At 38.2% G+C, this 25,730-nt stretch overlaps 1 protein-coding gene across 8 annotated transcripts in view; it reads left to right on the plus strand.

Moving 5' to 3' along the window:
• Positions 1-25,730, plus strand: part of TRIP11 (thyroid hormone receptor interactor 11) — a 73,045-nt gene that overhangs the window by 16,111 nt on the left and 31,204 nt on the right. For 7 of the 8 annotated variants that reach the window (XR_009210292.1, XR_004252692.2, XM_032179852.2 and 4 more), the window contains 8 exons: positions 2,450-2,725; positions 6,505-6,573; positions 8,690-8,855; positions 9,973-10,335; positions 12,751-12,791; positions 13,461-13,547; positions 16,997-17,209; positions 18,395-21,424. Coding sequence is in view for 6 of the 8 variants with exons in the window: in XM_032179852.2 (XP_032035743.1) it covers positions 2,450-2,725; positions 6,505-6,573; positions 8,690-8,855; positions 9,973-10,335; positions 12,751-12,791; positions 13,461-13,547; positions 16,997-17,209; positions 18,395-21,424 (4,245 nt within the window). In the remaining 2 variants the exon portion in view is untranslated. Of the gene's footprint in view, positions 1-2,449; positions 2,726-6,504; positions 6,574-7,375; positions 7,410-8,689; positions 8,856-9,972; positions 10,336-12,750; positions 12,792-13,460; positions 13,548-16,996; positions 17,210-18,394; positions 21,425-25,730 lie in introns of those variants that run through there. The other variant, XM_032179849.2, reaches the window with a different exon arrangement.

The following is a 25,730-nucleotide window of genomic DNA, read 5'->3' on the forward strand; positions in this document are numbered from 1 at the left end:
TCCTGAGTAGCTGGGATTACAGGCATGCACTACCACAGCCGGCTAATTTTTGAATTTTTATTAGAGATGGGGTTTCACCACGTTGGCCAGGCTGGTTTCGAACTCCTGACCTCAGGTGATCCACCCGCCTTGGCCTCACAAAGTGTTGGGATTACAGGCGTGAGCCACCGTGCCTGTCCTCAAGTTCAATTTAAAGTTACAAGCCTACTTTTTTTTTCTTCTGGATTCCCCATCTCTACTAATAATACAAAAATTAGCCAGACGTGGTGGCGTATGCCTGTAGTCTCAGCTACTCGGGAGGCTGAGACAGGAGAATTGCTTGAACCTAGGAGACGGTGGTTGCAGTGAGCTGAGATCGCACCACTGCACCTGGGTGACAGAACGAGACTCCATATCAAAAAAAAAAAAAAAAAGTTCAGCAGATATGAAATTACTACCAAATTGCTTTAAAAGTCTTAACCCTTACTTTTCACATTGCTATACTTGCTCTGGACTGGTAGTGAGCATTCACTGCATTTGTCGGTGGACCATATTTTGAGTAGCATTGAGTTATAAACATTATGACAGAACAGTAGTTCCTCCTACCCAGGGGTTTAGAGCTGTATCATTATGACACTTTAAAAGTGTATACGTGTTTACACCACCTAGGAGATTCTAACTTAGTGTACTAGAAAGAGGCCCTGGTACAGGTTGAGCATTCCTACCAAAATTCGAAATGCTCCAAAATCCAAAACTTTGAGTGCCAGTGTGATGCCAGAAGTGGAAAATTCCACACATAAGTACTGAACACAAGCTTTGTTTTATGCACAAAATTGTTAAAAGCATTTTATAAAATTACTTTCACACGTACCTGTGGGTATAAGGTGTATATGAAACATAAATGAATTTCGTGTTTAGACATGGGTCCCATCCCCAAGATATCTCATTATATTTATGAGAATGTTCTCAAATTGGAAAATACCTGAAATGTGAAACCCTTCTAGTCCCAAGCATTCGGATAAGGATACTCAACCTGTATTGGTCATTTTCAAAAGCTCCATAGGTTATTCTTATGCCTACCTCACAGTTGAAAACACTGGTGTGGAAAATTTTGGTATTTTATTTTCTACTTAACTATCGATATTAGAGGGCACATTAAGCATTCAGGTTTGGAAATATCCATTATTACAGCTTGCACTTGTGTAACTCTACAGATTGATGTAAACATCATATAATGATAGCTTTTTAAATATTATAGCTACATTTGAAAAAGATGTGGATTTTAGTACTTTTTATGAGGCTGAAAGATATGATTATATAGATCTGTTATTTCCTGAATCTATGTGTGGCCCTCATTGTGATGTTCATATTCTCCAAGATGGAATTTATCTCATGTCATTTGTGTGAAAATGAATGAAATTTGTATACTACTATAAATTTCCATTCGAGAACGGGCTCTAATATGAAAAACTTGTTTGTTGTGACATACGACTTAAATATGTTTGGTTTTTGTCTACTTGCTTAACTTTATGCATATAGAAATACTGTTACTTGTTGGCTGTCTTCCTAATAATCAAATTTTCCTTAGTTGTGGCAGTGTCTTCTGGACTACTTTGACTACTTTATAGAAAACTTATTTCAGTTCTGTCTATATTGTTTGATTTTGTGTTTTGAATAATCTTTTCCAAGAATGGATGTGGCATTTTGGTAGGTCCTGTGTTTATAATTTCTTTTGCACTATGACTTACCCGCCTTCAGTCAAAACTCTGCTGGTAATTTCAGAACTTGTATACTGTTCTCTTCCTAAATAGGTCAGGTTTTCACTGGCTCCTCTTTGCCAAAGCTAAAGCTAAGACCACTTTCAGTATATGATTTCTTTTTAAGATTCATGGGCTAATAACCATGGGCTCACAGTTTCACTGTTATCTAAAGAGATTGGATTTATAAATCAAAGCATTCTTCCAGCTGTGTTGTGCAGGCCAGTACAAAGTTACCTCTGATTCATGGTGCATTTTAAGCCTACGTCCAGCCATAATCAGTTACATAACACTCTTGTAACAGGAGATATTCTAAGAAAATTTCCAGTGCATAGACGGACATAGCTTTCATTTTCTCATCATTTAAGATTTGGTAATCACAAACAGAACCCTAAGAAATTGCCTATATTACTCCATACAGAGAAGATAGCAAACCTATGTTTAACTGAGAAATTCATTGCCTTAGTTAACTTACAAAATTCTGGTATTTCTACTATTTGTAACATTATTTATGCTTTAATTGTGAGTGTGTCTTAAATAAAAATATTATGGTTAGAATGTCATATAAGACAGATTCAGTTAATAGAGGACCATCATTGGATAATCTTAGACAAATTATTGTATTGTGTCTTTTAACACAAATCTATAAAAGGTCAATATGATTGTTTTAAAGTACCTTCTCTAAAACTAAAACATGAATTATAAATATATAGGTAGAAATCAGCCATCTTAAAGCCAGACAGATTGCACTCCAGGATCAGTTGCTGAAACTGCAGTCAGCTGCTCAGTCAGTACCTTCAGGAGCTGGTGTACCAGCAACCACTGCATCGTCTTCATTCGCTTATGGGATTAGTCATCATCCTTCAGCTTTCCGTGACGATGACATGGACTTTGGTGATATAATTTCGTCCCAACAAGAAATAAACCGACTCTCAAATGAAGTTTCAAGACTTGAGTCTGAAGTTGGCCATTGGAGGCATATTGCTCAGGTAGATAAAAATTTTTTAGAGTTTTTGAAAACTTTGAGTAAAATTACTGGTGTAATATAAAAAGTTCTATGTAGAGCTTTTGATATCAGAAAGAACCCTGGACTAGGAAATAGAAAACCTGAAAACCTGTATTCTACTTCCGTCAGTGACTTTCTTTTTTTTTTTTGAGACAGAATCTTGCTCTGTCTCCCAGGCTAGAGTGCAGTGGCGCGATCTTGGCTCACTGCAGCCTCTGCCTCCTGGGTTCCAGTGATTCTCCTGCCTCAGCCTCCTGAGTAGCTGGGATTATACGCGCACGCCACTATGCCTAGCTTTTGTATCTTTAGTAGAGATGGGGTTTTACCATTTTGGCCAGGCTAGTCTCGAACTCCTGGCCTCCCAAAGTGTTGGGTAACAGGTGTAGCCACTGCGCCTGGCCTTTGCCAGTGACTTTCTTTTTTTTTTTTTGAGACAGAGTCTCACTCTGTCACCCAGGCTGGAGTGCAGTGGCACAGTATTGGCTCACTGCAACCTCCGCCTCCCGGGTTCAAATGATTCTCCCATCTCAGCCTTCCAAGTAGCTGGGATTACAGGTGTGTGCCACCATGCCTGGCTAATTTTTGTATTTTTAGTAGAGATGGGGTTTCACTATGTTGGCCGGGCTGGTCTCAAACTCCTAACCTCGTGATCTGCCCGCCTCGGCCTCCCAAAGTGCTGGGATTACAGGCGTGAGCCACTGCGCCTGGCCTCTGCCAGTGACTTTCTAAGTGATTTTGGTCATGTCATCTTTCTCTCCCAGTCTCAGTTTCCCTTTCTGTACACTAGTTGGAAAAAAATTTCAAAAAAAAATTAAAGCAACAGATCCTTTTTTTTTTTTAAATAAAACATTATGAGAGGAAAAAAATTGAGTTCCTGTGGTTGAACCAAGAACCTTCTCTTCTGGAGTCCCTGAGACTTCTCTGGTGTAAACACCAGGACTCCGAGGCACCACGTTTGAAACCGCTTGCTTAGATGCTGCTCGAGGTTTCTGCTAGCTCTAGTTACATGTAAAATGAAAATCTGGTAATTGATATTATAAAATATGATAAACTATTTTGTGTTGTTTCTCATGCATTAGAAATTAATTCTTTGCTATTTGGGGCTGTAAACTTTCTTCCAAGGAGCCCTTTTTTTGTCTTATATATCAGATTTTATACAGGATGAATATCTCTTACCCAAAATGCTTGAGACTAGAAGTGTTTCAGATTTTGGATTTTGGAATCTTTTCTTGTTCTTTCTTTCTTTTCTTTTTTTTTTTTTTTTGAGACGGAGTCTCAGTCTGTTGCCCAGACTGGAGTGCAGTGGCACCATCTCAGCTCACTGCAACCTTTGCCGCCCGGGTTCAAGCAATTCTCCTGCCTCAGCCTCCTGAGTAGCTGGGATTATAGGCGCCTGCCACCACACCGGGCTAATGTTTTTATTGTACTTTTAGTAGAAATGGGATTTCACCATGTTACCCAGGCTGGTTTCAAACTCTTGACCTCAGGCTGCCCAAAGTGTTGGGATTACAGGCGTGAGCCACTTTGCCCGGCCAGATTTTGGAATATTTTCATAAACATAATGAGCTATCTTGAGGATAGGACCCAAGTCTAAACATGGAATTCATTTATGTTACGTGTAAACTTTATACCCATAGGTACTTGTGAAGGTAATTTTATACACTATTTTAAGTAATATTATATAATTTGTGCATGAACCAAAATTTGCGTTAAGTACTTATGCGTGGAATTTTCCACTTGTGGCATCATGTTGGCACTCAAATGTTTCAGATTTTGGAGCATTTCAGATTTTGGATTTTTGAATTAGGGATTCTCAACCTGTATACTATAGAAATTGTCAGTAGACATGAGACCTGGAGTAAACTGGAACATTGTTTATTTGGATTTAATTTCATCAATGTAAAAAAAAATTATATGAGTAAAGAGATTATTTTTTGTGTTTTTGTGAATGTAATCTAGTTATGTAAAGGGGAAATCTTCCCAATTAAAATTATCTCCTTCTTTCACAAGTTGCTAGACATTCTCAGTACCCAAAATAAGCCTTAGAGAGGATAATCTGTTTGTCCATCTTATCTCCAAAATGCAGTAGTTCTTAAACTTTGTATGTATAAGAAATGACCTAGGGAACTTGGCAGTATTGTAGATCTTCTGTGGTACCTTCAGAGATATCAGTTTGTTAGCCAGTTTTAGGGCCTTAAACTACATTTAAACAAATAGCCCTGGTGATTCGGATAACCTGAGGAACACATTTTAAGAAACATTGGTTAGGGTAAGATTTCATAGGGAAGAGAATGGTTTTTGGTGTGTTCATTTCAGCATATCTTCAATGCCTACTCCATGACAGACCTGTACTAGACTATAAAGGTGAAAAAGGCATAATTGGGGCCGTTCAGAGGACTTAATTTTCTAGCAAGACATAATAAAAATTAATATTTGCATTACATTTCATGTTTCCATATATATTATCCCAATATATTATTATGTTAATAATTATGAGATGTATTTATTACCTCTATTTTATAGATAAGGAAACTGAAAGGTTTTTTGTTTTGTTTTGTTTTTTAGATGGAGTCTTGCTCTATCTACCAGGTTGGAGTGCAGTGGGGCGATCTGGGCTCACTGCAACCTCTGCCTCCTGGTTTCAAGCGATTCTCTTGCCTCTGCCTCCCAAGTTGCTGGGACTACAGGCACCCGCCACCACTCCCAGCTAATTTTCTTTTGTATTTTTAGTAGAGACGGGGTTTCACCATGTTGGCCAGGATGATCTTGATCTCTTGCCCTTGTGATCCAACCGCCTTGGCCTCCCAAAGTGTCGGGATCACAGGCATGAGCCACCGCGCCTGGCCCTAGGAAACTAAAAGTTTAAGTCATACAATCCATTGCCACAGTGGTTAAGTTATGATTCAAACACACGTGTTTTGACTAAATCCTGTATTTTTTCTATTATACTTTATTCTTTCAGTCCTAGAGTGGCTTTTGGTTCATTAAGATGCTACACAGTAATATTAATAAAGATAAATGAACAACAATCAGCTTTGAATGAGAAGAATCCAAAAGTTGTTTTATTTATTTGTTAAACCAAAGATTATTCTCTATTGGGTAGAGATCTTCTGGGTAAAATCATTTGATTTTGCCAGGCATGGTGGTTCCTGTCTAATCCAAGCACTTTGGGAGGCCAAGACAGGAGGGTTGCTTGTGGCCAGGAGCTCGAGACCAGCCTGGGCGACATAGTGAGATCCCGTCTCTACAAAAAAAAATTAGCTGGGCATGCTGGCATGTGCTTGTAGTCCCAGCTACTTGGAAGGCTGAGGTGGGAGGATTGCTTGAACCCAGGAGGTGGAGGCTGCAGTGAGCCATGATCACACCACTACATTCCAGCCTGAGTGACAGAGAAAGACCCTGTCTCAAAAATAAAAAAGAAAGAAAGAAGAAATTTCCTTTTAGAAAGCTGCTCAATTATCTTTACCCTTACATTTTGTCAAACTAAGTAAAATATTCTATAAATTTTTCTACCTTAACTTTAGTTATTTTGTAAGCGTTGTCCCCCCAATTAGTTAATAAATTCTTAAATATGATATCTTTTATTTATTGTGTATTATTCACTATTGGACTAGGTTCTTTAAAAGGTCGATGGCATTCTTTAGTCAGAATCTGTGAAAATCCCCCTTTTTACAAAAGTATCTTTTAATGAAGTTAGTTTGTGACTTTCTATTGACAAGAAAATCAGTATAATTATTTACTAATTCTCTTTTTCTGATCTAGACTTCCAAAGCACAAGGAACACATAGCTCTGATCAAAGTGAAATATGTAAACTGCAAAATATCATTAAGGTAAGTCAAATTGTTGATTGATGATGGGAGTTATACATCTAAATCTGCTTATTAAAAGCATAGGCCTGAATTAGTAAAAGTCTCAGTTATAAAAGTGATTATCATTATATAGATTATGATACTTCTTTTTTTTTATTTGAGACAGAGTCTCGCTGTGTTGCCCAGGCTGGAGTGCAGTGGTGCGATCTCAGCTCACTGCAATTCCACCTCCCAGGTTAATGCCATTCTCTTGCCTCAGCCTCCCGAGTAGCTGGGACTACAGGTGCCCGCCACCACGCCCAGCTAATTTTTTGTATTTTTAGTAGAGATGGGGTTTCACTGTGTTAGCCAGGATGGTCTCGATCTCCTTACCTCGTGATCTGCCCGCCTTAGCCTCCCAAAGTGTTGGGATTACAGGCGTGAGCCACCACGCCCAGCCAAAACTTCTTTTTCTTTTAGAGATAGGGTCTCACTGAGTCACCCCGGCTGGAGTGCAGTGGCATGATCAGGTCACTGCAGCCTCATACTCCTGGGTTCAGGTGATCCTCCTGCCTCAGCTTCCCATGTAACTGGGACTACAGGCACACATGCCGCCATGCCTGGCTAATTTTTTCTGATTTTTTGGTATGGATGGGGTTTGCTAATGGTGCCCAAGCTGGTCTCGAACTTTTAGCCTCAAGCCGTCCGCCTGCTTTGGCCTCCCAAAACTCTGGGATTCCAGGCATGAGCCAACGTGCCTGGTCCATTTAAAAATTTTTTTTAATCTTCTTTATTATTTATGTAAAGTAAAGTATATAAAAATCTCTGTCTTTCCAGAATCATTTGGTTTTGAACATTTATTACGGAGCTTATCTTTCGTAAGTCTCTATACTCTATTGAATCTTGTAAAACGTCTTTATTAAAACCTAATTGCAGGGTTGCTGAAGTTTCAAGGTTTAGAGTTAAAGGATATGGACAAAATAAAATACTAATATCATGCATTGGAAATACTTATTTTACCTTAGCGGTAGAATTTTGCTAGTTCGTGTCAATTATTATTTCTTTAAAGAAAAGTTTTAGTTGCATATATTATTGTGGCAGTGAATTATTTTTAGTGTTAAAATTATTGTCAGATATAGAATTTTTAGTTTTGGGTTCATTATTATTACAGTATTAGAGTGGATAGAATCCGGATCAGACCTGTGTTTGAATCCTGGCTATATTATTTACATGCTTTGCTAACTTTGGACAAGTTACTTCTGTTTTATTATCAATAGAGACCATGATAATACCTATCTTGTAGGATTGTTTTGAGGTTTAAATGTAAAGCTCTTAGCCCAGTGGTGGCACATAAGTAAGAAGTTAATTTATAGATTAGGATCTTTTTTTTTTTCCATAAGAGCATCAATTTTTCCATAGATGAGGATTCTAGGTTACAAGCAACAAAAACCATCTCTGGCCAAGTAAAGCAAAAGAGGATTTACTGGAAGAACCCAGGGTAGTCCATCCGCAGGATTGAAGGGGGAGTTGAATGTTTTGGCCTCAGGTTGGATAGGAGTGGGAAGAGTGTTAGGAATCTGGGTGGCGGGACCCAGCAGACAGACTCTTGAGAGGGCACCTGTCCTGGTGCTTCCCATCAAACCAGTTTCCCTAGTCGATGGACTCAGCTCAAGATCCAGGTTCCTGCGAGAGACACAGTGGGCTCAACTTGGGTAGGAAGGCACCAGGTTGACAGTTTGGGAGTCCCAATAAGACTGGTGAAAGGAAAGGCTGAGTGAGAGGATGGAAGTAGTGGAACAGCAGGTACAGATTGGTCAGAGGGGTGACACTGGTATTGGTAGAATATGTCATTAGGAAAAGGAGAAGCTCATGGTCACAGATATTAAGGAAAAGACATTTTTACTTATCGTTTGTTTTAGCCTTTTCTTGCTGACGCTCCCTCATTAGAAGTCGAAAAACTCTTTTTGAGACCTAAGAAAGAAAAGGGTGAAGTTGTTCAGTATAGTCCTAATTTTGGGTCTGTGTTTAAATTCTTTTCAGCCTTAACATGTTCTGAGAATTCTTTTTAATAATGCAGTCTTCTGGACAACAGTTAAATATATAGCTTATGTAAATGTATTTATTATAAATGTGAATAACTTTGTTTTTATTTTTTAAGGAACTGAAACAGAACCGAAGTCAGGAAATTGATGACCATCAACATGAAATGTCAGTACTGCAGAATGCACACCAACAGAAATTGACAGAAATAAGTCGACGACATCGAGAAGAATTAAGTGACTATGAAGAACGAATTGAAGAACTTGAAAATCTGTTACAACAAGGTTATTAGTTTTATTTCTTTATTATTTTTTATATTTTTTGAGGTGGAGTCTCCCTCTGTTGCCCAGGCTGGAGTGCATTGGCGCGATCTCGGCTCACTGCAACCTCCGCCCCCCCGGGTTCAAGCGATTCTCCTGCCTCAGCCTCCCAAGTAGCTGGATTACAGGTGCCTGCCACCATGCCCAGCTAATTTTTGTATTTTTAATAGAGGTAGGCTTTCGCCATATTGGCCAGGCTGGTCCCAAACTCCTGATCTCGGGTTGTCCACCCATCTCGGCCTCCCAAAGTGCTAGGATTACAGGCATGAGCCACTGCACCTGGCCAGTTGATAGTTTTATTAGTTTAACATATTAGATGACATAACTAAATGATAGACCTAGCATTCTAAGACCAGGACAGTGCTGTAAACTTGCACTGAGTTATAGAGAAGAGTAAATGACTAGTTCTGCTTATTTGCCAGAAATTTGCAGTGGCACCTCTGCTTTTAAGATTCTGTGGCCAGGAGTGGTGGCTTATGGCTATAACCCCAGCATTTTGGGAGGCCAAGGTGTGTGGATCACTTGAGGCCAGTAGTTTGAGACCAGCCTGGCCAACATGGCGAAACCCTGTCTCTACTAAAAATACAAAAATTAGCTGGACATGATGGTGCTTGCCTGTGGTCCCAGCTACTCAGGAGGCTGAGGTAGGAGGATCACTTGAGCCCAGGAGGCAGAGGTTGCAGTGAGCCGAGATGGCACCACTGCCCTCCAGCCTGGGCAACAGAGTGAGACTCCACTCAAAAAAAAAAAAAAAAATCTGTGAAAATGGAAATGTCCTTTTTACCTTTGTGGTAAATAGTTATAATTTATAGATTGCTTTGCATTGTTTGGTGATGATACTTTGGTAATAAATGATTAGAGATATTATCACTTTCTTTTAAACTAAGATACATAGGCCTTTATGTAGTTGATTCAAATATTTTCCCCAACTTATTTATTTTAAAACAGTTAGTTTATTATAGTAATTTAACTTTTAAGCTTTCCAAATTCTGAACTGTCTTATATCTCTTAGTTGTATATAGCAAGCTGTTTATTTCTTGGTACTTGAAGATGATGTCCTTGTTTTGTGTTTATGTTCTAGGTGGCTCTGGAGTTATAGAAACTGATCTCTCTAAAATCTATGAGATGCAAAAAACTATTCAAGTTCTACAAACAGAAAAAGTGGAGTCTACCAAAAAAATGGAAGAACTTGAGGATAAAATAAAAGATATAAATAAAAAATTATCTTCTGCAGAAAATGACAGAGATATTTTGAGGAGAGAACAAGAACAGCTAAATGTGGAAAAGAGACAAATAATGGAAGAATGTGAAAACTTGAAATTGGAATGTAGTAAATTGCAGCCTTCTGCTGTGAAGCAAAGTGATACTATGACAGAAAAGGAAAGAATTCTTGCCCAGAGTGCATCAGTGGAAGAAGTGTTCAGACTACAACAAGCACTGTCTGGTATACAGTCTTTGGAACTTATTTTAGATTGCTGTTTCATTGCATAGTAGTTGTTTTTAGAGACAGATGCTTCACTAACTGAATACTTAGTGGAAATGGCATATTCCTGGAAGTGACTGTGTGTCATTTGGGTAGAATTGTGTGGTTTGGATTCAGTGTAAGAGTTAATAGATTGCAAATAGGAATTTCCTGTTAAAAAGGATTAGGTATTGCTATACTTTCTGTAACTCATCACAGCCCACATCCTCCAGTAGGGAATACAGCCTTTCTTCTTCAAAGTCAGTTGTTACCTGTTTGAAATGATCTCCTATATCAAAGCAAAGCGCTGAGTGCTTAGAGCCATAGGTCTTCCACCATTTTCTATGCTCATGATGATATTTAGTTACTATACCAGTATTCTGTGTTACAAAAAATTAGTACTAAATGAAATAGGCCAAACACCAGTAAATAAAATAAATTTTAAAGTAATTGTACTTATGTTTTGAAAAATAAGTTTACTTATTTAAAAAATAAATTTACTATGTAAGAATAATACATTTGCTTACTTAACATATTGGGTGATCCAGATGAGTTTATTTGCTTAAAAAACCCACTGCCTTAGTCCTTCCTCTTTTTTCTATTTCCATTGCCACAGAATTACTTCAGCCAGTCATAATTGCTTTTTGCCTATGTTAACTATGGCAGCTCTCTGAATGGAGCAGAATAGCGTAGTGGTTAAGGACATGACTGGGTTGGAATCAAGCTCTATCACTAATTAGCTGACCTTGGACAGATTAACATCTCTATCCATTGGTTATTTCATCTATAGGGTTGGGATAATAATGGTATCTTCCTTGTAGTTTTAGTAATGAGGATTTTATGAGTTACTTTCTGCCGCTCTTTAGGATAGTGTCTAGCCAATAGTAAATGTTGAAGAGTTAGCTTTTTTTTTCTTTTTTTGAGAAAGAGTCTTGCTCTGTAGCTCAGACTGGAGTTGCAGTGGTATGATCTCAGTTCACTGCAACCTCCACCTCCCGGGTTCAAGTGATTCTCCTGCCTCAGTCTCTCAAGTAGCTGGGACTACAAGCATGTGCCACCATGCCCAGCTAGTTTTTGTATTTTTAGTAGAGACAGGGTTTCACCATGTTGGCCAGGATGATCTCGATCTCCTGACCTCATGATGTGCCCACCTCGGCCACCCAAAGTGCTAGGATTACAGGTATGAGCCACCGCCCCCAGCTGAAGAGTTAGCTTTTAAAATTCTCTGTTCTCCACGATTCTTTCAATCTATTTTTTTCATTCTGCAGCCAGAATAATTTGTCAGAAATGCAAAGCAGGTTACTCCCCTGCTTTTAGTACTTTATAGCTCCCTGTGAATTTCGGGATGATGTTTAAATTTCTTAGTTAGACATGATAATGTCTCTCATGATCTAGTTCCTGCCTACCTCTTCAGTTTCAACTATTCCCATGCTCCTGACATTCTAAACTTGAACCATATTGAATTTTCTATAGCTCCTTAAACCAACAATGTTGCCTCTTCACTCTGTTACCCTTGCATTTTCTGCTTTCTCTGTGTGGAGTGTCTCTATGGCTCTTTTAGCTGACTCTCAGTATATTGATTCAGTGCAGGTATTAACCCCCACTGAGAAGTACCTAGCACTGCCACTTCTTGGCCCTATTTGCTCCTCCTAGTCTGGATTAGGTGTTTACCCTGTTTGTTCTCATAGCACCTTGTGCTTGCTCTGTCATACTATGTTATAATCCTGTGCTTACTAGTTTTTCTTCCTCTCTGAATTGTAACCTCTTCGAGAGCAAGGGCTACATTGTTCCAGCTTTTTGTCTAGCACCTGGCCTCATAGTAAATGCTAAATATTTCCTGAGTGAATGTTGAATCAATGATTTCAGCTGTGTTTTTTTGTGTATCTCTTCTTTTTATGGATCTATCTATAATACCAGATTGAATGGTCTTTTTCTCAGCATTCATATCTAAATCACATTAGATAATTGAGAGATTATGGTATTGTGGTGGTATAAATATACATAATAAAATATTACTTTTAAATTGTTTTCCTCCAGTCTTAAACCATGTACTATTTCCTGCTTCTCAAACGAATCAATTCGTTTTGAAACCTGCTTGTCATTAGCATTTTTATCAAGGCAGTAACTTATGAGTCATCCACAATACAACTTCAGTTTTTTCTTATACTTATCCATAGACTTGGATTTTAATGTGGTTTTTAACTGGCATTTACATTATGATTTATTTGATACGACAAAACAGGAATACAAATATATGTTTCACTCAGAACTGTTACTGCTTGCCAGTGGTGCTTATATACACTTTGTTTTAATTGGGTTGCATTTCTGAGTTTAGTATTGAAGATAATAAGTTACTTTAAATAATTTTGATGTCAAGTTTATTTGCTGTTTTTACAGATGCTGAAAATGAAATAATGAGATTGAGTAGTTTAAACCAGGTAAATTAATTTTGACAAATGTTATGTGCATAGAGACAGTGGAAGCAGATCCTATACCAAGTGAGAAATGAGTTTTAATTTTCCTTAAGAGATTTAAAGAGTTGTTTCTTTTTCTAATAATTAGAAGTTATTTTGTAAATATATTTTTATATTTTTCCAAGCATAATAAGGAAGTCTTCTGTAAGAGTGTCGAAAATGCATGACTGGTTTCATTCATTTTAGACAGTCTTATAAGTGTTGCATTCTTTTTTTTTTTTTTTTGACATGGAGTCTTGCTCTGTCAACCAGGCTGGAGCGATCTCGGCTCTCCGCAACTTCCACCTCCTGGGTTCAAGCAATTCTCCTGCCTCAGCCTCCCGAGTAGCTGGGACGACAGGAGCATGCCACCGCGCCCGGCTAATTTTTTGTATTTTTAGTAGAGACGGGGTTTCACTGTGTTAGCCAGGATGGTCTTGATCTCCTGACCTTGTGATCCGCCTGCCTCGGCCTCCCAAAGTGCTGGGATTAACAGGCATGAGCCACCGTGTCCGGCCAAGTATTGCGTTCTTATAATTATTACATATCATTAAAGAAATACTGAATAGAAACGCACAATTGTATAGATTGCCTGCTTTTTTATAAACTGGAAATTTCTTGTTACCTGAAAACACTGCTTTAACATTTTTGTAGGATAACAGTCTTGCTGAAGACAACCTGAAACTTAAAATGCATATCGAAGTTTTAGAAAAAGAGAAGTCATTACTGAGTCAAGAAAAGGTGGGTGCTGTAAAAATGGGGGCAGAATCAAAATGGTGTGTGTAACAGGTCACAGCCAAGGGCCAGTTGATATCCAAATGGAATGTTGAGTAATTGAGCTCAAGTCCTTAGAATAAAGCTGATCTCATTGATGCTTGTCAGGCTAGGTGGAAGTACCTGGGCAAAGTTCAGAGTATAAGTGGCTGGCTTGAGTTCGTATTTAGAAATAAGCTAGTAGGCACACAGAATCAAGCAGAAAAGATAGGTGGAGGTCCTGTTTTGGTTTCTGATGATGTCCTGACAGCAGGAACATACACAGGTAGGTCAGGAGGTCTGGAGTGGCATACTATAATAACTGTATATGCTGCTTATGTGCTTCAGAATGTGTCCATTTTGGTGGACAGTACTTTCTTAGTGGTGAGGCATACAGAGTAACAGTTTGAGTGGTAGAAAAAAGTTCTATTTTTTTTTTTTTTTAACGAGATGGAGTTTCACTCTTGTTGCCCAGGCTGGAGTGCAGTGGCGCAATCTCGGGTCACTGCAACCTCCGCCTCCCGGGTTCAAGCAATTCTCCTGCCTCAACCTCCTGAGTAGCTGGGATTACAGGCGTCAGCCACCACACCCAGCTAATTTTGTATTTTTAGTAGAGACGGGGTTTCTCCATTTTGGTCAGGGTGGTCTCAAACTCCCGACCTCAGGTGATCTGCCCACCTCGGCCTCCCAAAGTGTTGGGATTACAGGCGTGAGCCACCACGCCTGGCGAAAGAATGTCTTTATGGGGTACAGAGCAACAGTTTCAGTGGCAGAAAGAAGGGCTTTATTGTATGTATTCATAGCAAGGAAGGAATAAGATTCTGAAAGGGAAAGGTATTTAGAAGTATTTTTATGTTTGAACCACTTCGGGGAAATTTCTTGGCTAAGGCAGGTGCTTAAATATAGGAGAGTTGTAAGCTAGTATTATTAAGTTAAAGGCCAGTGTCTTAATTTAAATTCTTAATTTTAAAAAGTGATGCATATTTTCTGATATATGTGTTCAGAAAACATACATACTGAAAACCTTCAGACAGTACAAGTAGAGTATCTTTTGTACCTCTGTGGCTTGGCCTCTTTCCCAGAGGCAGTCTCTGTTACCAATTTCTAGTGTTTCTTTCTGGACTATGTCTATGCATGTATAATTGTATATATCAGTAGCTTTAAAAAATACAAATGTCAGCATATTATAAATACCCTTTTTACATACCATATTTCCAACATCTTTCCGCATTAGTATATATGCAGCGTTTCTCAAAGGGACTGCTATTGGCATTTAAGCAGGAAAATTCTTAGTTGTGGGCACTACATTGTGTATTGTGGGATTCTTGCTGCCACTCTTTCTACCCACTATGTGCCAGCAGTATCTCTCAGTCTTTTTAAAAATTACTATATTAGGCCGGGCGCGGTGGCTCACGCTTGTAATCCCAGCACTTTGGGAGGCCGAGGCAGGCGGATCACGAGGTCAGGAGATCGAGACCACGGTGAAACCCCGTCTCTACTAAAAATACAAAAAAAAAAAAAATAGCGAGGCGTAGTGGTGGGCGCCTGTAGTCCCAGCTCCTCGGAGAGGCTGAGCCAGGAGAATGGCGTGAACCCGGGAGGCGGAGCTTGCAGTGAGCCGAGATCGCGCCACTGCACTCCAGCCAGGGTGACAGAGCGAGACTCCGTCTCACAAAAAAAAAAAAAAAAAAAAAAATTACTATATTATATATATTTTATCTTTCCTGTTTTTGCTCCCATTGTATTCTGCTCTTTACCTGACTGACCTAGTAGTTTGTAGTTTGCAGAACTCTCTGCACTTACCTGGCAAGGCCTGTAACCTTTTCATGATGTGTTTGGTTTCTGTAGCTCGTCCTGATAGCTGTTTCTCCTTTCTTTTAATGTTAAGTAGTCCATTGTAACTCTTCCTTGAGTTGTGTCTGCTTTCTGATTAAGAATACCAAAAGTGCCTATGAGGGCCGAGTGTGGTGGCTCACGCTGTAATCTCAGCACTTTGGGAGGCCTAGGTGGGATGATTGCTCAAGGCCAGGAGTTCGAGACCAGCCTGGGCAACATAGTGAGACACCATATCTACAAAAAAACACTAAATAATTTTTTTAAAAAGTACCTATGAGGCTGTGTGTGCTTTTAAGATCTACCTAAAGAAAATGTTGGTGGTTCTCCTAAGTTGAACACATAACTTTAGAAAGACTTAAGAGAATGCTGTTTCCATCTTTCAGCTGTAGTTAGAATAAATTTTTGAATTAGAAGGAAATAAGAATTGTGATACAGATACTCTAGTATAGCTTTTATTGGATCTCTGTTTTTTCAACCAACTCTCCATAGCAATGTTGAGTTTCTTTTATAAGGTTTATATTAGGCTGTTTATTTGAAGGAATTTGAGATTCTTATTTGTTTCAATTTTATTTTTTAGAGAGAGAGAGTCTTGCTGTATTGCCTAGGTTAGAGTGCTGTGGCTGATCACGGCATGATCATAGTGCACTACAGCCTTGAACTCCTTGGCTCAAGTAATCCTTCTGCCTCAGCCACCTAAGTAGCCTCCTGGGACTATAGATAAATGCCATCATGCCTGGTTCAAGACTCTTAAAAGTAGATTCCATATGGGTTTGATTTTTAAAAATCTGTCAATGAAAGAAGGCTTTAATATATAGTTTATTTCAAACATCAAAACTAGAGACCGAAATAATGTTGAAGCATAGAGAACTGTCCCACTTCTGAGATTTTGGAGAAAGCATTAAATACCAGGTAGTAGACTATAAAATGTATATATACTATCTTTAGGAATGTCAGGTGTGACAGAGGGGAACCTAGTCCGGTTAGAAGGTAAAGGAAGGAAGGAGGATTATTTCTTGGGTCAAGAAAAAGTTCCATGTTCTGACAGAAGCAAAAGTAATAAGGGAAATTCCTTTAGTAAGAGAAAAGAAACCTTTTATTTTCTAATTAGAGAGGCTAAACATTTGGGTGAAGGAGTGTTGATTTTTTATATTTTTATTTAGTCTGAGGCTGTTGATGACTGGATGTTAGAGAATGGAAGTGAGGAAGGCAGAAAGACTTGGGGACGTTTTGAAAAGTATGTATGTATGGTAGGTGGAGCCAGGGGATGGATAAAGGGTAGCCACGGTGGAGCAGGATAGGAAAGGCTCTCAAATGGGAACGTTTTTTATAAAGAAGAACTTGGTGCTAGAGGACAAACTTACAGTCATTGCATCTGTCTAGGGTTATAGAAATGTTTTGTTTGAAGCTACAAGTAAAATTGCACATGAATGAAGGATGTAGTTTGTTGAATTTTACATACAATTATTGAGGTATTGTTCAATACTATTTCCAATATTAGAGCACTTAAAATAGATTCCCAAGTTTTGCTTCTATGTATGTTTTTAATCTTTTGGTGTCTCTAATTGAAAGTATGTGTTGCATTTTTCCTTTTATCATTTCAGGAAGAACTTCAGATGTCGCTTTTAAAATTGAACAATGAATATGAAGTCATTAAAAGTACAGCTACAAGAGACATAAGTTTGGATTCAGAATTACATGACTTAAGACTTAATTTGGAGGCAAAGGAACAAGAACTCAATCAGAGTATTAGTGAAAAGGAAACACTGATAGCTGAGATAGAAGAATTAGACAGACAGAATCAAGAAGCTACAAAGGTAACACTGTATTAAATACAGTGAGGCAGCACATTCTACTAAGTAGACTAAACACAGAAATGATGGGTGTGATTTAATTAATATTTTAGTTCATAGAGATTGACAAACCTTTTTGGTAAAGTGCTAGATAGTAAATATCGTTGGCCTTGTAGGCCATACAGTCTCAGTCTACTCAGCTCTGTTGTTGTGATAACAAATGAGTGTGACCATGTTTCAATAAAATTTTATTTACAAAACAGGCAGCATCCCTGAGTTGGCCAATGGCTATAGTTCGTTGACTCTTACTCCAGTGTAGAGTTAAAAATAAACAACATGCCTGGCGTGGTGGCTCATGCCTGTCATCCTAGCACTTTGGGAGGCGGAGACGTGTGGATCACGAGGTCAGGAGTTCAAGACCAGCCTGGTCAAGATGGTGAAACCCTGTCTCTACTAAAAATACAAAAAATTAGCTGGCCGTGGTGGCAGGTGCCTGTAATCCCAGCTACTTGGGAGGCTGAGGCAGAGAATTGCTTGAACCCAGGAGGCAGAGGTTGCAGTGAGCCGAGATCATGCCACTGCACTCCAGCCTGGGCAACAGAGCGACTCCGTCTCAAAAAAAAAAAAAAAAAAAAAAAACTACCATCTTTGGTTTTAAGTTCTTATCCCTCAAATGCTTTAAAAAATGACAAGATGGATGGGGCCGGGCGCAGTAGCTCATGCCTGTAATCCCAACACTTTGGGAGGCTGAGGCAGGCAGATTGCCCGAGGTCAGAAATTTGAGACCAGCCTGACCAACACGGAGAAACCCCGTCTCTACTAAAAATACAAAATTAGCTGGGTGTGGTGGCGCATGCCTGTAATCCTAGCTACTTGGGAGGTTGAGGCAGGAGAATTGCTTGAATCTGGGAGGTTCAAGAGGCGGAGGCGGAGGTTGCGGTGAGCTGAGATTGCGCCATTGCACTCCAGCCTGGGCAACAAGAGCAAAACTCCATCTCAAAAAAAAAAAAAAAAAAGACAAGATGGAATTTGCTGTAAAATAGTAATAAGTAATTTTGTAGTGGGTGTTTTGATAGAAAAACAATGTTTTTAAGAAGCATGAGAAATATTTGAGGATTATTCTCTATTATGTATGAGATTTTATAAAATTTTCTTTAAGTACTAAAATGAGAACATGTTGTAAAGTCACCATGCAAATTTTTCTTTCAGCACATGATTTTGATAAAAGATCAGCTATCAAAACAACAAAATGAAGGAGATAGCATCATCAGTAAACTGAAACAAGATCTAAATGATGAAAAAAAGAGAGTTCATCAACTTGAAGATGATAAAATGGGCATTACTAAAGAGTTAGATGTACAGAAAGAAAAGCTAATTCAAAGAGAAGTGGCCCTAAATGATTTACATTTAAACAAGCAGAAACTTGAGGACAAAGTAGAAAATTTAGTAGATCAGCTAAATGAATCACAAGAAAATAATGTAAGCATCCAGAAGGAGAATTTAGAACTTAAGGAGCGTATTAGACAAAATGAGGAGGAGCTTTCTAGAATAAGGAATGAGTTAACGCAGTCTCTAAATCAAGACTCTAATAGTAATTTTAAGGATACCTTACTTAAAGAAAGAGAAGCTGAAGTTAGAAACTTAAAGCAAAATCTTTCAGAATTAGAACAGCTCAATGAAAATTTAAAGAAAGTTGCTTTTGATATCAAAATGGAAAATGAAAAGTTAGTTTTGGCATGTGAAGATGTGAGGCATCAGTTAGAAGATTCTCTTGCTGGTAACAATCAGCTTTCTCTGGAAAAAAACACTATTGTGGAGACTCTAAAAATGGAAAAAGGAGAGATAGAAGCAGAATTGTGTTGGGCTAAAAAGAGGCTGTTGGAAGAAGCAAACAAGTATGAGAGAACCATTGAAGAACTGTCAAATGCACGTAATTTGAATACCTCTGCCTTACAGCTGGAACATGAGCATTTAATTAAACTCAATCAAAAGAAAGACATGGAAATAGCAGAACTCAAAAAGAATATTGAACAAATGGATACTGACCATAAAGAAACTAAGGACGTTTTGTCATCTAGTTTAGAAGAGCAGAAGCAGTTGACACAACTTATAAATGAGAAAGAAATTTTTATTGAAAAGCTTAAAGAAAGAAGTTCAAAGCTGCAGGAGGAATTGGATAAATATTCTCAGGCCTTAAGAAAAAATGAAATTTTAAGACAGACCATAGAGGAAAAGGACCGAAGTCTTGGATCCATGAAAGAAGAAAATAATCATCTGCAAGAAGAATTGGAACGACTCAGGGAACAGCAGAGTCGAACCGCACCTGTGGCTGACCCTAAAACCCTTGATAGTGTTACTGAACTAGCATCTGAGGTATCTCAGCTGAACACGATCAAGGAACATCTTGAAGAGGAAATTAAACATCATCAAAAGATAATTGAAGATCAAAACCAGAGTAAGATGCAACTACTTCAGTCTTTACAAGAGCAAAAGAAGGAAATGGATGAGTATAGATACCAGCATGAGCAAATGAATGCCACACACACCCAGCTCTTTTTAGAGAAAGATGAGGAGATTAAGAGTTTGCAAAAAACTATTGAACAAATCAAAACCCAGTTGCATGAAGAAAGACAGGACATTCAAACAGATAACTCTGATATTTTTCAAGAAACAAAAGTTCAGAGCCTTAATATAGAAAATGGAAGTGAAAAGCATGATTTATCTAAAGCTGAAACGGAAAGATTAGTGAAAGGAATAAAAGAGCGAGAACTGGAGATTAAACTTCTAAATGAAAAGAATATATCTTTAACTAAACAGATTGATCAGTTGTCCAAAGATGAAGTTGGTAAACTAACTCAGATTATTCAGCAGAAAGATTTGGAGATACAAGCTCTTCATGCTAGAATTTCTTCAACTTCCTATACTCAAGATGTTGTTTACCTTCAACAGCAACTGCAGGCTTATGCTATGGAAAGAGAAAAGGTATTCGCTGTTTTGAATGAGAAGACTAGGGAAAATAGCCATCTAAAAACAGAATATCACAAAATGATGGATATCGTTGCTGCCAAGGAAGCAGCTCTCATCAAACTGCAAGATGAAAATAAAAAATTGTCCACTAGATTTGAAAGTAGTGGCCAAGATATGTTTAGAGAAACTATTCAGAATTTATCACGTATCATTCGAGAAAAAGACATCGAAATAGATGCACTAAGTCAGAAATGTCAGACTTTATTGGCAGTTTTACAAACATCCAGCACTGGTAATGAGGCTGGAGGTGTTAATAGTAATCAATTTGAGGAGCTTCTACAGGAACGTGACAAGTTAAAACAGCAAGTAAAGAAAATGGAAGAGTGGAAGCAGCAGGTGATGACCACGGTACAAAATATGCAACACGAGTCAGCCCAGCTTCAGGAAGAGCTTCACCAACTTCAGGCACAGGTTTTGGTTGACAGTGATAATAATTCTAAATTACAAGTGGACTATACTGGCCTGATCCAAAGTTATGAGCAGAATGAAACCAAACTCAAAAATTTTGGGCAGGAATTAGCACAAGTTCAGCACAGCATTGGGCAGCTTTGCAATACCAAGGATCTTCTTTTAGGAAAACTTGATATTATTTCACCCCAGCTGTCTTCTGCATCATTGCTTACTCCCCAGTCTGCAGAGTCTCTTAGAGCAAGTAAGTCTGATGTATTGAGTGAATCTTCTGAATTGCTTCAGCAAGAGTTAGAAGAGCTAAGAAAATCACTACAGGAAAAAGATGCAACGATTAGAACTCTCCAGGAAAATAATCACAGATTGTCTGATTCGATTGCTGCCACCTCAGAGCTAGAAAGAAAAGAACATGAACAAACCGATTCAGAAATCAAGCAGCTAAAGGAGAAACAAGATGTTTTGCAAAAGTTACTTAAGGAAAAAGACCTCTTAATCAAAGCCAAAAGTGATCAACTACTTTCTTCCAATGAAAATTTCACTAACAAAATAAATGAAAATGAACTTTTGAGGCAGGCAGTAACAAACCTGAAGGAGAGAATATTAATTCTAGAGATGGACATTGGCAGACTAAAAGGAGAAAATGAAAAAATAGTGGAAACATCCAGGGGAAAGGAAACAGAATATCAAGCGTTACAAGAGACTAACATGAAGTTTTCTATGATGCTGCGAGAAAAAGAGTTTGAGTGCCACTCAATGAAGGAGAAGGCGCTTGCTTTTGAACAGCTATTGAAAGAGAAAGAACAGGTATGTTCTGGATGGAGGGAAGTTGGGGGTGGAGGAGACTTTTTTTAATGTTATTTCATTTATATTGTCTTTGAAGAGGACTGTGCATTTGTTCATTTAGAAATATTTATTTCAAAGTGTGATTCATTCGAGTAAATTTTCCTCAGAGACATCTGGAAGTTCTCCCTCAAATTGTTAGATATTTCCAAATACTTTTGGTAGTACATTAATTTTTTATAGATTGCTAAGTAGTACTTAATATTTTTCTTTAGAAAACAGAAGTGTCTCATGAGAGAATTTTGAAGTCACTTCAATTTAATCAAATTTTAGGTATATTTCAGTAGCTGTTAACATTTTAGAGATTCTTATATATAAGGAAAGCACTGTAAAATACACATACATCTTTAACCATCTGCAGTAAGAAATACATTTCACATTGTGACACAGTAAGAGAGTGTGTGTGTGTGTGTGTGTGTGTGTGTGTAACTGAAAAGTTTCAGGAACCAGAAATTGCTCTTATTACATGTGATACTCTGAAAAAGAATGTGCTGGCTGGGCATGGTGGCTCACACCTGTAATCTCAGCAGTTTGGGAGGCGAAGGTGGGTGGATCACCTGAGGTCAGGAGTTTGAGACCAGCCTGACCAACATAGTGAAACCCCATCTCTACTAAAAAAAATACAAAAAATTAGCCAGACATCGTGGTGGGTGCCTGTAATCCTAGCTACTCGGGAGGCTAAGGCAGGAGAATCATTTGAACCCAGGAGGCAGAGGTTGCAGTGAGCCGAGATCATGCCATTACACTCCATGACAGAACAAGACTGTCTCAATAGAAAAGAAAAAGAAAAAAAAAAAGAATGTGCTATTCAGGTAGAGTGACTTGGGTTAGAAATTTTTAAAAAATAAAAAGAAAATATGCTGAATGACTCATTAAATTGATTTTTATGAATTGATTAGTCACAACCTGGAATTTGAAAAGTATTAGCCATGAGTAATACTTTTCTCATAGTAGGCTCACTAAATACTCTAATCCCAGTTCTGTCACTGATGTGATTTTGGGTATGTTTTGACCTTATTGGTTTATTCAGCTATAAAACAGGAGTTCATAGCAGTTATATGGATAGTGCCAGTAGCTTTTGATAATATTAAAATTTTTATATGCAATTCATTTTAGTAAGAATTATTGAGGATTTCCTGTTACACTATATACTATACTGTACTATATGATAGTATAGTGTAGGGCTTGTTTGGTAGTGTATAGGGTGCTGTGTAGGGTTTGTTTGGTAGTGCCTTTTTACTGTGATTTCTATGCTTTTAGTAGCAGAAATTTTGAAAAGAGGTGACAGGCAAAACAATAAAATATTCAACTAGCACTTCTTGAGCATTACTTGCTGCCAGGCATAAGATACAAAGTGATTCAACTTCATTTGCCGGTTAGGTTCCCTCTTAGAGTCTTGGATTAAACTTGTGAAAACTTCATTTTTTCCTTTGTCATCTGATGAAGTAGGCACACTGATTATCAGTGTTTTTTTTTATTTTTTATTATTATACTTTAGGTTTTAGGGTACATGTGCACAATGTACAGGTTTGTTACATATGTATCCATGTGCCATGTTGTTTTACTGCACCCATTAACTTGTCATTTAGCATTAGGTATATCTCCTAATGCTGTCCCTCCCACCTCCCCCCTCCCCCTACCCCACAACAGTCCCCGGAGTGTGATGTTCCCCTCCCTGTGTCCAGGAGTTCTCATTGTTCAATTCCCACCTATGAGTGAGAACATGCGGTGTTTGGTTTTTTGTCCTTGCAATAGTTTACTGAGAATGATGTTTTCCAGTTTCATCCATGTCCCTACAAAGGACACGAACTCATCATTTTTTATGGCTGCATAGTATTCCATGGTGTATATGTGCCACATTTTCTTAATCCAGTCTATCGTTGTTGGACATTTGGGTTGGTTCCAACTCTTTGCTATTGTGAATAGTGCCGCAATAAACATACGTGTGCATGTGTCTTTATAGCAGCATGATTTATAGTCCTTTGGGTATATACCCAGTAATGGGATGGCTGGGTCAAATGGTATTTCTAGTTCTAGATCCCTGAGGAATCGCCACACTGACTTCCACAATGGTTGAACTAGTTTACAGTCCCACCAACAGTGTAAAAGTGTTCCTATTTCTCCACGTCCTCTCCAGCACCTGTTGTTTCCTGACTTTTTAATGATGGCCATTCTAACTGGTGTGAGATGGTTGATTCTGATTGCCCTGGCCAGAACTTCCAGCACTATTTTGGATAGGAGTGGTGAGAGAGGGCATCCCTGTCTTGTGCCAGTTTTCCAAGGGAGTGCTTCCAGTTTTTGCCCATTCAGTATGATATTGGCTGTGGGTTTGTCATAGATAGCTCTTATTGTTTTGAGGTACGTCCCATCAATACCTAATTTATTGAGAGTTTTTAGCATGAAGCGTTGTTGAATTTTGTCAAAGGCCTTTTCTGCATCTATTGAGATAACCATGTGGTTTTTGTCTTTGGTTCTGTTTATATGCTGGATTACATTTATTGATTTGCGTATGTTGAACCAGCCTTGCATCCCAGGGATGAAGCCCACTTGATCATGGTGTTAGACAGATCAACGAGACAGAAAGTTAACAAGGATATCCAGGAGTTGAACTCAGCTCTGCACAAAGTGTACCTAATAGACATCTACAGAACTCTCCACCCCAAATCAACAGAATATACATTTTTTTCAGCACCACACCACACCTATTCCAAAATTGACCACATAGTTGATTATCAGTGTTAAGGTGTTCTTTGAGATAACTTCTTAGCTTTAATGGTACTGGTCTATAATTGATGTGAAGAGAGTCCTAGAGGCTAGAGCTTCCTATTGTTCACGAGCCCAAATTGGCTCTAGCTTCTTAAGGTTGTAAGAGTAGAACAGAGGAATAAAGTACAATGATGTCTTCTGTCATTTGTAGATATTTTGGAGTTTTAGCATTTTGTACAATTTAGTTCTATTTCATTGACATTTACAGATCTAAAGTGTGCAGATATTATTAAGGCTCTCCTCACTTTTAGGAAGCTTCTCTAAGTTAGCTAAGTAGTACTTAACTATTGTATTACTTGAGGGTAATTAGTGTAAACTAATTTCTTCCAATACTCTATATAATTTAAAAGTACCTTTAGATTATATCTTGAATATAATGAGTAACATCTTTTTTTAGGGAGAAAAGGATGTTCTCAACAGGAGGTATTCAAATCTATTTAATTTCTCAAGCATTTGCTCTTTCTTTGTAATGTGAAAAAAAAAAAAATTAACCGAAAAACTATTTGGAAAATATTGGCCTCCCTATCCAGAAGTGTTAATATTAAAGGAACAGATTGTTTTATATTTTGGTTATAATGATTTATCCTGGGGGATACATTATATATTCTTAAAGAAATGGAAAGTTTACATGAAAACTAAAAATATACTAAACTGTAAATAGGTTCATATGATATGCATATTTAAAATGGAGAAAAGAAATGGCTGTAGACCGGGCATGGTGGCTAACGCATGTAATCCCAGCACTTTGGGAGGCTGAGGTGGGTGGATCCCCTGAGGACAGGAGTTCGAGACCAGCCTGGCCAACATGGTGTAACCCTGTCTTTACTAAAAATACAAAAATTAGCCAGACGTGGTGGTGCATGCCTGTAATCCCAGCTACTCGGGAGGCTGAGGCATGAGAATTGCTTGAACCCAGGAGGTGGAGGTTACAGTGAGCCGAGATTGCGACACTGCGCTCCAGCGTGGGCAACAGAGCAAGACTCCACCTCAAAAAAAAAAAAAAAAAAAGAAAGTGGCTATAAAGCAGCCTGACACGTTTTTGTGCTTTTAGAATTTCAGCTATTGTCTGAAACTCATGGCCTTACTTTTGCAGTGAAGTTACTTTCTCTAATAACAATTGTGGATGCTTTACGAATGGACAGCACGCACACACGTGTGCACACACGTACACTTTTTGTTGATTTGGGGGTCCTGAATACTTTGTTGTATAGGGTAAATTTGAAGACATTTTTGTCCTTTGGGTTCCTTTTAAAACATTTCTAATAAACTTTTAGAATAGTTTTAAATTTATAGAAAATTTGCAAAGATAGGTCTCATAGACCTCATACTGAGTTTTCCTTGTTAACATCTTACATTGTTATGAGATATTTGCCACAGCTAATGAACCAATATTGAGGTGTTACTGTTAACTAAAGTTCATACTTGACTTAAATTCCTTAATGTTTACTAAATGTCCTCTTCCTGTACCAGGATGTCATTCAGGATATCGCATTATATTCATTAT

Source organism: Hylobates moloch, unplaced genomic scaffold (assembly GCF_009828535.3).
Source record: "Hylobates moloch isolate HMO894 unplaced genomic scaffold, HMol_V3 SCAFFOLD_16, whole genome shotgun sequence".
Taxonomy (NCBI): Eukaryota; Metazoa; Chordata; class Mammalia; order Primates; family Hylobatidae; genus Hylobates; species Hylobates moloch.